Source organism: Mizuhopecten yessoensis, unplaced genomic scaffold, assembly GCF_002113885.1.
Source record: "Mizuhopecten yessoensis strain PY_sf001 unplaced genomic scaffold, ASM211388v2 scaffold7635, whole genome shotgun sequence".
In the NCBI taxonomy this organism is placed as follows: domain Eukaryota; kingdom Metazoa; phylum Mollusca; class Bivalvia; order Pectinida; family Pectinidae; genus Mizuhopecten; species Mizuhopecten yessoensis.
This window is the reverse complement of record NW_018407146.1, coordinates 210,117-226,099: the sequence shown is the minus strand read 5'-3', so window position 1 is coordinate 226,099 and position 15,983 is coordinate 210,117. Positions and strand designations below refer to the sequence as shown.

The window sequence follows — 15,983 nt, the reverse complement described above, 5'->3', positions numbered from 1 at the left end:
CTTTTTCCAAATGTAGGGATCATAATTTGCCAATAGATTGTCAACTTGATATATTTGACAAAGCCATCAAACCTATTGTTTTATACGGATGGGAAGTTTGGGGTTTCTGTAACTATAAACTTATCGAACGTTTACATTTAAAATTTTGCAAACACATACTTAATGTTAAAACGTCTACACCGAACTTTATGATATACGGAGAACTTGAGAGGTTTCTGCTAGATATTAATGTCAAAGTAAGAATGGTCGGATTTTGGGCTAAATTGACAAAAAAAAAAAAAAAGGAATAAATTAAGTAATAAACTGTTAGCAATTTTATCAAATAATGAATCATCATGGCTAAAATATGTTAAAAGTATTTTTGAAGAATGCAGTCTGATACATATATTTAATAGTCAAGAGTTTCAAAGTACACATGGGCTAAAAAGTACCATATTTTATAAACTAAAAGGAAAATTGATATCAAACTGGAGAAATGAAATGTATACTTCTCCGAAAGGAACCAATTATAGAATATATAAGTACGAACTTTGTTTAGAAAAGTACTTACTAGAACTCCCTCCGAAACTAGCCAAAGCGTATTGTAAGTTTAGAACATGTAATTCTAAGTTACCAATTGAAAGTGGTAGGTGGTTCAATATACCGCGTGAAAATAGATTATGTAGTTTATGTTATTTAAGAGAAATTGGTGACGAATTTCATTATCTGTTTACATGTACACATCAACCAATTCTCAATAGTAGGCGAAAATATATGTCCAGATATTATTATGAAAGGCCAAACACATTTAAATATCATACATTATTCAATTATGTAACACGACATGAATTGACATCATTGGCAAAATTTCTTACCAATATTAATGACATAATCAATTTACAATACACTGTATTGTTTATGAGAATAAAAAAAATAAAAAATAAAAAAAAACAACCTAAAAAATGCTCGCCCCTAGCACCTTGTGTACCTTGGTCTGCACGCTCGCCCCTAGCACATTGTGTACCTTGGTCTGCACGCTCGGCCCTAGCACCTTGGGTACCTTGGTATGCATGCTCGCCCCTAGCACCTTTTGTACCTTAGTCTGCACGCTCGCCCATAGCACCTTGTGTACCATGGTATGCATGCTCGCCCCTAGCACCTTGTGTATCTTGGTCTGCATGCTCGCCCCTAGCACCTTGTGTACCTTAGTCTGCACGCTCGCCCATAGCACCTTGTGTACCATGGTATGCATGCTCGCCCCTAGCACCTTGTGTATCTTGGTCTACACGCTCGCCCCTAGCACCTTGTGTACCTTGGTATGCATGCTCGCCCCTAGCACCTTGTGTACCTTAGTCTGCACGCTCGCCCATAGCACCTTGTGTACCTTGGTATGCATGCTCGCCCCTAGCACCTTGTGTATCTTGGTCTGCACGCTCGCCCCTAACACCTTGTGTACCTTGGTCTGCACGCTCGCCCCTAGCAAAGGTGTATCTTGGTCTGCTAAGAGACCTTGGAAACACCAAGGATAGTTCAGCCGCACCCCCCAATATAAAGTGTACTGCAAGTTCCGGGATGGGGAGGGGGATTCGTAGGACGAGAAAAAACAATAAAAGGTCGTTTTATTGTAGTTTAAACAATATTTTACTGATAAATAATATAGAACAAATGTAAATCAAAAATATCCAAAATGATTTGGTAACAGGCTTATATTTTCTTAAACGGCTTTCGCCGCGAACAATTTCATTACAAGGCGCTTTGCCGCCCGTGACAAAATGTAAAAACGGTGTTTATTTTTAACAACTCTTTATCGCCGCGAACAATGAAAAAAAATGAAATGATTAAAAGCGCCTTTTCCAGTTTAACTTGCTTTCAAGGTAGGTACGGTGCGTTTTTCGCTTTGTCGTGACATGACCTGAATCAATTACACAATTTCCTCATTATGAAGTTTGACCCAATACTAGAAAATTCGAAATTCGTTTGTACTTTTCACTGTATGAGGAATTTCCAGTTGGCAATCATATTGTCTATGAATGCCAACTGATAAATTTTGAATTTAAAATTTTAGTAAACATAATTAAAAAATAAATAAATCTAAAATATTTATCTATGAAAAAAACACCTCAAAATGGTTGTAAGTAGACATAAGCATGTAACTCGTTCGAAGTATTAAACTTTTAAGATTGTCCATATATTTAATTCACCTATACATTGCGGGAAAACAAGAGGGAATCGTAGATCTCATCTTTATTTATGTCTTTCCGTTTATTGATTAATCGTTGTTAAAGATAGTGTTACCAGTAAAGCTAGACGCAAAATTTTCCCACATACTTTTGAAACAAAGTGATACACCTACGGTCCTACGATATCATGCATGAAAGGGAAAACAACGTCCAATGCCTTGATATGGAAACACAAAAGGAGTTCCGAATGGAAGGATAACGTCATTTCCCACAATTCAATGGATTAAAGATGGAAGGAAGAGGATAGATCCACGAACACTCGCATCGCAAATGTCGCCTTTTCAACGAGCTTTCGGCATCTGCGATTGGATTTGGTGTTGAAGTATTTACTTTCTTTCATTTTTAATCAGCAGTGTAGAAATTGTACCGATCTGTTGTCTCTAAAATCTGTCATCATCGATTGTCTCAACCCCGAGGCCGGTGATTGGCTTCACCTGCATTCTCATTAGGCTAAGAAATGGAGGGGGATGCTTGAGGCCCCGATCATGTTATGATACGGACTTTACCTTAGCTGTCAATTGTATGTATATAGTTCGAATATTTTAAGCTTTAGAGGCATTCCACAACCTCAAAATGGGTGACGAATGTGGCATTAAAGTGGTGTGTCGTGTGCGACCCCTGAACTCGTCCGAGGAAAAAGCAGGGAGTAAATTTGTCCTGAAGTTTCCAACGGACGATTCTATACACTGTGGGGTAAGTTTGCTAATTGTTGTCATTTTCTATACATTTTCAACCCCATTGTCTTACTCTCCTGGTCGTGTAATGCATGATTCACATTTCTTATTTATAATTTATAAATGACAAATCTTATCATCATAATTCATGACAAGATATGTATCCGGTGGAAAAGGACCGAGATCGATGCCTAGATATATCTTTCTAGTCTGTTAATGATGAAATGAATCATATTATGCATACATAATATAATACATTGTTAACACGAAGCTTCATCTCTGAATTATTCTTTGATGCTGATATTTGGTTTGAGGGGTCAACAAGTCGACCTTTGATGCAGACACGTTAGAGCTTCATTGATTGGTTGCTGTTGTATGTTACATCATGGCAACTGGTGCTGAAGCTGTCAACTATGTACCATAATCAAGCAATATCACAAATACAAATATATTTAATATTTATATCAATCATACACTGATTTATGATTATGAAAACTCACAATCATTAATTTCAATTTATTATAATTATATATAATATAACTTCCATGTATGTAAACCATTTCCAGCATTAAATATTTAGTCATCATATTGATTCAATACATTCAATGCTTTGTTGTTGTTTTCTCATTATATTATAATTAGGCAAACAGAGTTTTATAGAACAGGACTGAAGAAGCAGTATTTAAAATAGATGTATATGTATACATCATTGAGCCTTGCTAATTCCTTTTCTTTGGTTTATCAGGCCAAAAGATAAATGGGAAGTGTGCTAACTGAAATGTTATATTAGTCGATAATGTCATTTCATTATCATAAAAATAAGTCATTCATTAATTTCTGATTAAGCGTTCAGATGTTGTAGTGTCATACAATATTATAGGAACATTGTATACATGTATGTATATATAGCATTATACTAATCACACATATTAATGATGACCAAACTTTTGATATGTACATTTCCTGTCTTTATTATATATATTAAGTTTAATTTCTTTAGACAAAAACAAATTTGATTTTTGTAACTTTTTTTAGCTCACCTGGTCAGAAGGACAGGAAAGCCTATTCCTTCTTTGCGTATTGCAGAGTTATCTTCTCTTGTGAGCAGGTATTAATTGTTACATCATTGGTTTGTGTGAGAAAATGACGTTGTTTTCTCAAAAATTGTTGACGTTACTCTCACAAACCAATGACGTAACAATCAATACCTGCTCACAAGAGAAGATAACTCTGCAATACGCAAAGAGAGAATACCATGGTGCGGCGTCTGTCATCCATTTGTCATCTTTTTCTTTAAAACACTACTTGTCCTGAATGGCTTAGTGGATTTTGAATGTATTTGACCTGTAGTAGCATATCATTGGCAAAGTGGATTCAAAGTTTTAAACAGAGGGTGTAACCACCACACCCCTATTGCCACCAACCTGGGGGCAAAAGGGTAGACCAAAAAGGGAAAATTTAGATAAATTTAGGTAAATCTTTAAAATTATTCTGTACAAATGGAGGGATTTTAATCAATTTTTCTATATATAATTTCTGGGCAAAAGGGGACCTATAATTGTACCTAAACAAAGACAGTTTCACTCCTTAGGGGTAGGGGGGCATTAGGAACAAAACAGGGGGGGGGGGGGCTTAAATTCTTCCGTATTAATGCATGGATCTTTATATTGACCAAATTTGGTGTAGAGCATAGCCATATACTTAGGTAAAAGGGACTTTATTTGTGTAAAGTAAAACACTAAACTTAAGGTGTGGTCCCCCAGTGTGTAAAGGGTCAGATTGCAACAATTGGGGTCCAAGATGGGAAATAGTGTTAAATCTCTTTCCTCCTATAAGAATGTAGGAATTTTAACCAAATTATGACAAGATGAATCTTTGAGCATCAGGAACTCAATCTGATGTTAATGGAGGCTGTGGTCCCCCCAGACGGCCAGGGCTTATATTTATATATATAGTAAAACTTAAAATCCTTTTTGTTGCATACAGAAGGTGGATCTAAAGGGAATTGGATATATAGAGTTCAGGCCCATTATATAATTAGGGTTCAATGCTGTTATAAATCAAGGGTGCCCAACCCCAAATGGGGACAAAGTGATGGGGTCCAAGGATGTTGCTGTCTACGGACAGAGCAAATATTTGCAGTGTAATCTTTAAATAGGAATATTTTGCCATGATTACTTAAATATCCAGGAGAGGGATAAAAGCCCTTATGATCAGGTTTAACATTTTTGAAATTTATGTAGCTAACAAATTCGGTTACAATAATTTTATGTTGTTTAATGGGAAAATAGTCTTGAGCTTCTCGGAAGATTGCATTTTAAGTTTAGAGTAGGCTCAAAAAATAAGGGTATATATATAGACCAAAAACAAGATGTCTGTTTAGGGTTCCCGACAGACCCTAGCTTTTTACCCCCGGTCCAAAACATTTTGATAAAAAAAAAAAAAAAAAAAACTTCTGATTTTCGAATTTAAAAGGTTCATTGCCTTTCAAAATGGCTTCCAGCTCTGTTTTGGCGCTAAATGTCATCATATGGAGCACAATTTGCCTCCAAATGAATGTTGTTTATGTAATTCTTTGTTTTACATACAATAAATTGTAGGATCATAACCACATGACCACAAGGTACATAAAAATATACACAAAAAAATCAAAAAAATCCGACCAACCTACCCTTGTTTTTTTGCCTCAACCCTAAACAGACTATATATTTTTTTGGGCCATGTATATAAATAAAACAAAACACGACTAGTATAATCGGCTAGCGCTTTCTCCCATCTTGGGGCCAAGCTCTTCCAGGCAATTTAAATTTATTTGTGACGTCATAAATTGAGTACACATGACGTCACAAATAAATTTAAATCGCCGGAAGAGCCCCAAGATGGATGAAAACGCTAGCCAATTATACAAGTCTTCGTGTTTTGTTTTATTTGTATTTTTACCGTTACATGGACATTCAAACACAAAATGATTTTGGTTTGGCCTTAACTATTGCAAGGACAAAAAACAGCAAGCAATGTTAAAATTCTTCTGATTTAAGACAGAGATGAGATTATATTAATGAGATGACTTTTGTTTGTCCAGGGGAGGCTGTTTGTGTTTGATAAAGTGTTGAAGCCTAACGTGAGTCAGGATTATGTCTACGAGACTTCAGCCAAATCCATTGTTGCTGGTAAGATGTAATTAAGTTAATTATCTTAGCTTTGTTGTTATAGTAGTGCAGTTTGTCTACATGTATGTTACCTATATATTTCTGTTTGTGACAATGTGTTTCACACAACACATTATTGTCATACATTGTATGTAGTGCAGTGTTCTCCCAAAGCTGTTTTTGCAGCATGGCACCATGCTCCTATAATTTCTTGCCATGCTGCTATCCTAGATCTTCTCTGCTATATATTCATAGTAAATATAAAGTTACCATGCTGCTATCCTAGAACTTCTCTGCTATATATTCATAGTAAATCTAAAGTTACCATGCTGCTATCCTAGAACTTCTCTGCTATATATTCATAGTAAATCTAAAGTTACCATGCTGCTTTGATTTTACATAAAGTGCTGCTTTAACAGAAATATTTAGATACCATGCTTCTTTCAAAACATTCTGGGGAGAACACGTGTACACTGTAGTGTATTATTTGTTTCCATAGTAACTAATTATAACTGTATGATCACCTGCATCATCAGATCAGAATTCTTCATGATCATTATGAGCCAATCATAATGGATCGGGGGGGAAATCAGGGATCCCCACTGGGTCCTATGGATTTCTTGGGATATTTTTAATAATAATACAGGCATAATTTTACCCAGACTGGATTATTATTTACTAATAAGGCATTCACAGTTCTTAAGAAATTCTGACCGATTTTTGAAAAGTTTCTCAAATGTTGCATCATCATCATCTACCCGCCCAAAGTGATTTTCTAGTCACCATGATTACTGTCAAAAGATACATCGTATGTACAGTACAGGTAATTAGCGAATAGCACAATACACAGATCCTGGTAAAGACATGGGAGCATATTGTCATATCTTCTCCATGGAATTATTGAATGATCATATAGATGACTATTTTACAACAAAAAAGCATTGATTATTTTCGTGCATTATGTACATGTTTCAGAGTCTTTTTGTCTATAATGTGCATGTTTATATGATTTTATAAATACACATACTTAGCACATACCGGTATGTGTACGAGTAATGTCTGATTATGTATATATACGTATACGTACCTGCTACACTTCCAGGCATCAGTATACATTATGTGTATATGTTACATGTTGACATTAAATCATTACTTAATGGACCATTTTGTCACAGGTAGATATATAAGGTCTTCGTTCCTTGATATGTGGAACGAAGAATTTACTAAGTACATGTACATTGTAGATGATATATTAGGTCTTCGTTCCTTGATATGTGGAACGAAGAATTTACCAAGTACATGTACATTGTAGATGATATATTAGGTCTACGTTCCTTGATATGTGGAACGAAGAATTTACCAAGTAGATATATTTAGGGGCAATCAAACTGGTTCTATTGTTTGGGAAGGACTTAGATCTAGAGACTTTGAGCCATTTATTATGACGGGTTGTGATCACGATGATGCTGTAACAAGGTACTGTACATAACACAGTTATTGAGTGCTTGTTTATACACAACCCGTCACAACCAACAGAAGACTGTGTTAGCCTATAATTGGGAGGCATTTCAAAACAACAATCAGCGTTACTGCCAGCTGACTTAAGACATTTCTGAAACACAGATTTTTTTTTATATACACCAAACACACAGTGAAATGGAGATGTGGTTACCAGAATCTGAATTACTGGTTTTTCTTCTCATCTTCTGCCATGGTCTTGTCTTGTTTTATACTTTTCTAAAAGTTTACACTTTTCTCAAAAACTACAGGGGGTAGTTAGGGGTACTATTGATGATCACAGTCTCTAGTCTACTACAGTTAATGGCTTGTTCATTAAAAGAGATCATCTTAAAATGAGTTTGTGCTCATTTCAAGTAAAACATATAGCTTAATTTCACATCAGCATTATATATATAGTCTGCTCAGTTCCGTTCTTAGATGCATTGAGAAAATGTAATTGATACCTTTACACTTGTGATATGTATACATAGGTACTTGGTGCTTAGGAGAATACTGTATATATAGCAAGACGTTTTTACCCTTTGACTACAAAATCCATTTTTGCCCAATATTAAATTTGCCCTTCACATTTAAATACTATGTATCTTATGTTGTTTACACATTTTCACTGTAATGATAAATTCGCCCACAACAGGAGGATGAAAAGTAAACTGCAGCGAAAATTTCCCGGTAGACGTATCACTTTAGTACTGGCTTGTACGTGTACTGATCAAATAAATACAAAAACAAATTATTCCTTTTCTGGCAGTCTGCAGGAGACCCTACTCAGTTTCAACTTTTGCCATGCCGACTCGTTCAACACAGCAGCAAATACAGAGTTAAATGTCAGACATTTAGACACTACTTCAAGAAAATCAATAGAACAGAAAGCAAAAACGATGTTTCAAATTTGAATCATTGGCAACAAAATCATAACATTTATGATATTTACAATGCATTTGATATTTCATTGGTCACCGATCTAGTCACGGATCTAGTCGTCACAGATCTAGTCACCGATCTAGTCACAGTTCTAATCGTCACAATAATCTAGTCACATATTTAGTCGTCACATATCTAGGTCACAGTTCTAGTCGTCACATATATCTAGTCACAGATTTAGTCGTCACAGATCTAGAGTTGATTAGATATATTATCAATTTATGAAAAATATCGACATACACCATACATACCTGTGCTAGTATATATATATGCATCACGACAAATATATTCCTGCAGGTGACAGAATATCTACAGCAAAGTTTTATAGGACAATTTGTTCTCAAACAAATGGGCGAAGAATTGAAGCTGAAAGAAATTAAGAGTCCATGATCAAAACTTGTTTCGCAAACAAATATAAAAAGACCATCAAAATATAACATGTTATTGGTTGAATGTGCCAGTAAAGGAGCTTGAGTTAGACCATCTAACACATGTTGCTGGCTGAAGTCAGTGAAGATGAGAATTTAACACTATAGACCAATTAACATGTTGCTGGCTATAAAGAGGAGAATTTAACACTATAGATCATCTAACATGTTGCTAACTGAAGATGAGAATGTGACACTATAATGATCATCTAACATGTTGCTGACTGAAGATGAGAATTTAACACTAAAATGGCCGTCTAACATGTTGCTGACTGAAGATGAGAATGTGACACTATAATGATCATCTAACATGTTGCTGGCTGAAGATGAGAATTTAACACCATAATGACCATCTAACATGTTGCTGGCTGAAGATGAGAATTTAACACTAAAATGGCCGTCTAACATGTTGCTGACTGAAGATGAGAATTTAACACTATAATGCCCATCTACCATGTTGCTGGCTGAAGATGAGAATTTAATACCATAATGACCATCTAACATGTTGCTGGGTGAAGATGAGAATTTAACACTATAATGACCATCTAACATGTTGCTGGCTAAAGATGAGAATTTAACACTATAGATCATCTAACATGTTGATGACTGAAGATGAGAGTTTAACACTATAATGACCGTCTAATTAACATGTTGCTAGATAAAGATGAGAATTTAACACTTTATTGACCATCTAACATGTTGCTGGCTATATATAAAGATGAGAATTTAACACTATAGATCATCTAACATGTTGTTGACTGAAGATGAGAATTTAACACTATAATGACCGTCTAACATGTTGCTAGATAAAGATGAGAGTTTAACACTATAATGATCATCTAACATGTTGTTGGCTGAAAATGAGAATTTTATTCTGTAATGACCGTCTAACATGTTGCTGGCTGAGTGAAAAAGGTGAGAGTATACGACTAGTGTGAGTCAGCATTAGATGAGCTCCGCCCCACATAACCTTGTATTGATTATCGGACCAGCAGCTGGAGCACACATTTTACATTGCAGTAGCTATAGATGTTCCGTCGCTCCATGGTTTAACTCCACTGCAGAGGTATACACCATGGCAGTGTATACACTCCTTCAACCATCTACATGTAGAATACTGACACAATACATCATAATCAAGCTTACATTTTAAGGTCATATTGTTTCATGATTAAACAATTAAACACTGCCAAACCCAAAAATTCAGTTTCCTTCCTGATCCTGTGATAGATAATCACTATCCTGCAAGTGGATTAATCCATGAGCGACCGAGATAATGCCTATAAATAGATCCATAATTAGGATAACAAATTGGTGTACCATGTTTTGAATATTCATATTTGTTAAAAAAATATATATTTCTAAATCACTTCATGGAATCTGGAGGAATAAAAGAATTGGAGTGATTATCTTTTAATGTCAAAACAACTGCATGTAATGTACATTTCTTTGTCCATCAGGATTTTTTTATTGCATTGTCTTGCACCATGGAAATGGCACATGCATATCCTTAGAAGAAGCATGCCCTAGCCTTTATAATACCAGCAAAGGGATTTTGGTACATTGTATACCAGGTTGTATGTCTGTATAAGGTGGGTTTGTCATACTGCATAATTTCTAATGTACATCGTCAAGATTGGTGTAAGCCTGCAGGCTTCCTGAAAAAATAAAGATGTCATGATGACTGGTCTCATAAGCTGTGATAACAGCTGAAAATTAGTATCCACTTGTAACATGTCAAAATATAGATCACTCTTATCTCCTCCTGAATTGGTGAAAGTGCTCTGCGGCTGTAATGTTCAAACTTCTGGTTTAGGTGTAGTGTTTATATCCCTCCTGTATGTCAGGAAAAATGAGTAGGTTGATCTGAAAATTAAACTCTACAACATTTCATCTTGGCTGCTCCCAAAATTGAACAGCATTTCGTCTTGGCTGCTCCGAAATTTGACTTTATTTTGTCCACACTGTCTGCATCATTTAGTGTTTTATCATACACATGTATATATCTATACAGATGTATGTGTATATAACTATAAGCATACCAGTATGTATGGTACTTAAACATATTTCTAGTTTGAACAACATCCTATTCTCAGCGTTTCAGTGTATGCCTCCATTGAGATGAGCTTTGGGCAGATGTGTGTGTGTATTCCCTGACTTAGTTGGCAGTCCACCCCCTCTAGCATTATCAGGCAGATTAGCTGTAACTGTGCAGTAAATTGTTGTGTGGGCATTTTGTGGCTGGGCTGTGGGAGGAGGGCTACATTCCTCGACAGGGGGTTATGTCATTGAGGTGTCTGCTGAACCTCTCCAACTGCCTTATTTACTATTTATAGTGCTGTAGAGCAGCCTCTTCTAAAATTGGCTCCAAAGCAGGAAATATTGATTTATTTTAAAATACTAAGGGCCCCATGCTATTGTTTTGCTTCATTTTGGTATGGTACATGTTAATGCCAAACTCAAGACAAACATTAGAGCGTAGTAGATTCTTGATGATATCTTGTGTGTAAGGCAAGAAATAGAAATCCCGAGAGACTTTTGTTTATCAAACAACAAACTCAACATGTGTCGTTCTTGCATGCATTGGACTATCTCTTCTTCAGGTCATGCATGCATGGCTACCAGACAAAATTGATCACTGATAGCTGAATTTGTAGTGTCCCCTATATCAATGATTCAGCACATGTGTACCTATATATTATACCATCTTATCTTGTCCTTTATTTTTATACTGAAGTGATGACATTATATTTACCTGTAACTATAATCTGATGACATCACTGTACTCTTGATTCTCTTCTGTCAGTACTGAGCTCAGAGGGTCAGGAGACTTGATTGATTGATTGATTGATTGATTAATTGATTGATTGATTGATTGATTGATTAATTGATTGGTTTTACGTCCACTTCACAGCTACCGAGTTGTTCGGTTATCCAGCAGACGATGTGGTCAAGAGGGTTGGTTGGTCGACAGGTTTATCACCTGCATGACTCCACCCATGTTGGTTTCGCCTCACTGGCAGAGGTTAGTGTTTTGTCGGCGTTATAGGTCAGGAGACATCCGACAAAAGTATATATACTGGTGGGTCAATTAGAGCCACCTTGATTCCCCTCTGTTACTGGGAGGTTATATTAATTAGGACACTGATGACAGTAACAGTGGGTTATCCCACCAAAATATCCACACTCAATTCTGGAGGATTAGGATTGTGATGCTTCTCTGGGTCAAGCCACTTTAATCACCTCACTGTCTGTTCTTGAGGATTAGGATTGTGACAGTTAGATCTGGGTCAAGCCACCTTAATCCCCTCACTGTCTGTTCGGGAGAATTAGGATTGTGACAGTTATATCTGGGTCAAGCCAACTTAATCCCCTCACTGTCTGTTCTAGAGAATTAGGATTGTGAAATTTACTCTGGGTCATTCCACCTCATTCCCACACTATCTGTTCTGGAGGATTGGAATGTGACAATAATGGTAGTGCAAGCCACCTTAATTTCCACACTGTCTTGAGGATGGTAACAGTCACTGGGTCAAGCCACCTTAATCCCTTCAGTTCTGCTGGGAAGTTGCGACATTAATACTATAGATCAAAGTCAACATTAACCGCCATCTCTTTATTTACGTCAGGTATTTACACAATTTTAAATATATTTTCTATATTAATTGCTGCCTATCTACCTATCGTAGATCAGCTACTTGTATACTGATGCAGACATATTCTACACACTTGGCGGCGTGACAGGGCGTCGTCACAGGGCATTGTCAAAGATATGTATGCTATGAACATTTCCCAACACATCAGTCAGATGTTTGTGTCTATGTACATAGATTAATTTGTGTAAAGCTGACTATGACAATACATTATGTATACAATAGTATAGACAAAACAACATGTGCCTGTACAGGAATAGACTATACATTATATATATGTATACATGTACAGTAGTAGACAATACTATATATATATACAGAAATACCTAATGATCAGGAAGCACCACATGCAGTGTTAGACACTAACTGTATTTGCATAGTAGACAGCAGGTCCACTAACATTTTATTTCAACTAGACCTGCCTTGGAGCTAGTGTACCGGACGAGTAGGCCGCGAGCCGAGGGGCACAGCGCCGAGCATCGAGGGGCGAAGCCCGGAGCCAGGGGGAGAGCACGAGAGGGGGGCAGGAGCCCCCCCCTCTTGTAAGGGGGGTACGGGTGGTCTCCCCCGGAAAAATTTGAAATCTTAGGTGGCTGTAGGTGGCATTTGAGCAGTTTTGAGTGTTAAATTCCAATATTTCTGACCTGAGATTTTGATGCTTTTTACTAAGAAATAATGGAAAAAGAGAAAACAACACTTGTTTTTTTAGTTTTTAATATTCATAGAATCCATGAGGAGCTTATACTGTTTATTTTGAAGCATCAGCAACTCCCTTCTGCTTAATTTCTCCTCTTCCTTATCCAAATCACTTTGTTCTCCACATCTTGCCTTCTCTGCCATCTGCCCCTCTTCTTCCATCCCTTCTTCTGCCTGCCCCTCTTCCTCTTCCTCCATCTCTTCCATGGCCTCTCCTCCGTCTTCATTCATCTCCCCTGTGCTCTCAGCTGGCTCTCCATCTACCTGCACTGGCTGCAAGTTTCCAATGACAACAGGACCGTAACACCTCTGAAAGTTTTTGAATATACCTGCCCCTGGTATAGAAAAACATATGCTTGTACTTTGTATTTTAAGGTATGGGAATCTTATTTAAAAAGCAAACCGTTTTGTTTTATTTTGTTTTATATTATGTAATATATAGATGTAGCTGTAACTTGTAATTCAACACCTGGCGACCTAATAATACAAATTTTTGAGCTGCCTTGTCATTTCTGTAGGTTTTAACAATGTCCAGACCATTAGCTTCATTTAGGCTACATAACCATACAAAATTTGTGTATGGTCGACCTGACTTTGCCATCCCATGGGCTGTCCTAAACAACGTACAGAGTTTCCCTTCTCTAGATTTGTCGAGGAGAACTAGCGATTTTGCAGCAATTGACTGGGCACAGGCATTGAATTTGGCTACATTAAATTTGTGTGCGTCTGCAGTGTCGTGAATCCTGATAGTGTCTATTTTGAAGTTGCTGTTACCCGTACAAAATCTACCAGCGGTTTCCAGCTCACGGCAGACTTTACAAAACATGGTGTTCTTTTCGTCATCGTAAACAAGCCAGTTGAACGTTTCTTGCCAGGCCGTTTAAAATTTACGCTGCCGCTTGGCTTCATACACCTTTTGTGTCTCACGTTTTTCCTCGCTTGTCTTTTTTACTGGTTGGGCCTTTGGTTTTGCCCCAGTTACCCAGCCGAGCAAGGATATTGTTTACAATACTGAAGGTTCACTCAGTTAACGAGACGCTCGATTGCTATGCTTTTAAATCATACAAAGCAAGCGCACGAATGACCATGATGTAATATCTATATCAGTACGCGCCTGGTACACTCGGATTGCGTACGTATAGTTCAGGTTATCACAGCTCTCGTAAACATTGAAAACAAATGCCGAAAACAAACAACGCTTGATCGATATATATGTTTATTACATGTTAGCAATTTAATGTGATACTAAAAGAGTATTACTAATAGTATTGGTTGTCAAATTTGCAGGTGGTCCACCGGACCACCGCTGTCACACTGCCAGGTAGACCGACAGATTTTTAGGTAGACTCGGTCCAGCGGGCCACCGTTAGTGTCGAACACTCTGCACATGTGATTAATTCTTCCTGTTTATATTTACGTATTTCATTTATCACAGGTGCATACCTTATAGGTAACCACACTGAATAACCCATTTACTTTTGGACTGGAATTGGCTCTATTTTCCTGTTTTATTTTAAAATTTAGTTTCTCGATGCAGAAAACCAAAGAAAACCAAGATTTTTCTGCCCAATAGTTTAACTGTTACGGTTGTATAATGATAACTAATAATAGACATTAGCAGGGTGTGTATACATTAATAGACAATACATGTACAGACATTGATAATTACATGTACAGACATTGGTAATTACATGTACAGACATTGATAATTACATGTACAGACATTGATAATTACATGTACACACATTGGTAATCGGTAACACTTCAGTTATCAAAATATAACACTTTTGAGTGCTGACATTCCTGTACTCTGTCAATTGGCGCTGAGCTGTTTCAGGAACTGTTTAACTGATTCACCCCTAAAGTAACATTTGAACTTTACCAACTCAAAGACTAGGTAAGTCCAGTTTAAATATGTAGGGGTGAATGAGTAAAGATGTTCTAGTATCTCCCAAAAATTGTTTTTATATTTCTAAGATTTTCAGCATTTTGACTTGAATTTCAACCTGTACTTTGCTTTTGTGGTATGTGTACATGTATGTGCTTTGCTGATTTAGTGATTTATCTTTATTAGGATTCTTCAGCATTTTTGGTCTAGATACTTACAGAAACATCTTATATTTTGGTACAGAGAGCCAATTAAACCAGGTACTGACATTTCTATAATTCAGCACATTTGTCACAGAATAGTCCTGTGAAGCTGTATAGCTGCATTTTGTTCTTCAAAATTATATATAATTTCCCCCAAAAATGTCACATTATTTTCCCGATTGAAAAAGGTACAGGATCATGCATATATGGAAAGAAGTCACTGATTATAACTGATTGTAAACAAAAGTATATATAAGAGCAAAAAATAACATGTGTGTTTCAGGTAACATGCCTGAAAAAAATAGGATAGGTCGGTAGGCAAATAGTTTAATTTTTTGTATTTTTAGGTCACCTGAGCTTTGCTCAAGTGACCTATTCCAATCGCTTTTCGTCCGTCGTCGTCCGTCGTCCGTCGTGCGTCGTGCGTCGTGCGTCGTGCGTAAACTTTTACATTTTCAACTTCTTCTCAAGAACCAGTGGATGGATTTTTTTCAAACTTGGTCAGAATCATCCTTGGTAGATGAGGCTTCAAAATTGTAAAATTGGGATTCCTACCCCCACCCCTGGGGCCAGGGCGGGGCCCCAAAGGGAAAATTATCCAATATTTCAAAAATCTTCTTCTCCAGACTCA

At 36.8% G+C, this 15,983-nt stretch overlaps 1 protein-coding gene across 2 annotated transcripts in view; it reads left to right on the top strand.

The window, feature by feature from the left end:
• Window positions 1-2,417: 2,417 nt before the first annotated feature.
• The window catches only part of LOC110454027 (kinesin heavy chain-like), a 53,584-nt gene continuing 40,018 nt past the window's right edge, over window positions 2,418-15,983 (top strand). For both annotated transcript variants that reach the window (XM_021503336.1, XM_021503337.1), the window contains exons 1-2: window positions 2,418-2,912; window positions 5,976-6,063. In XM_021503336.1, the coding sequence (XP_021359011.1) occupies window positions 2,793-2,912; window positions 5,976-6,063 (208 nt within the window). In that variant the 5' untranslated portion in view covers window positions 2,418-2,792. The remainder of the gene's footprint in view (window positions 2,913-5,975; window positions 6,064-15,983) is intronic.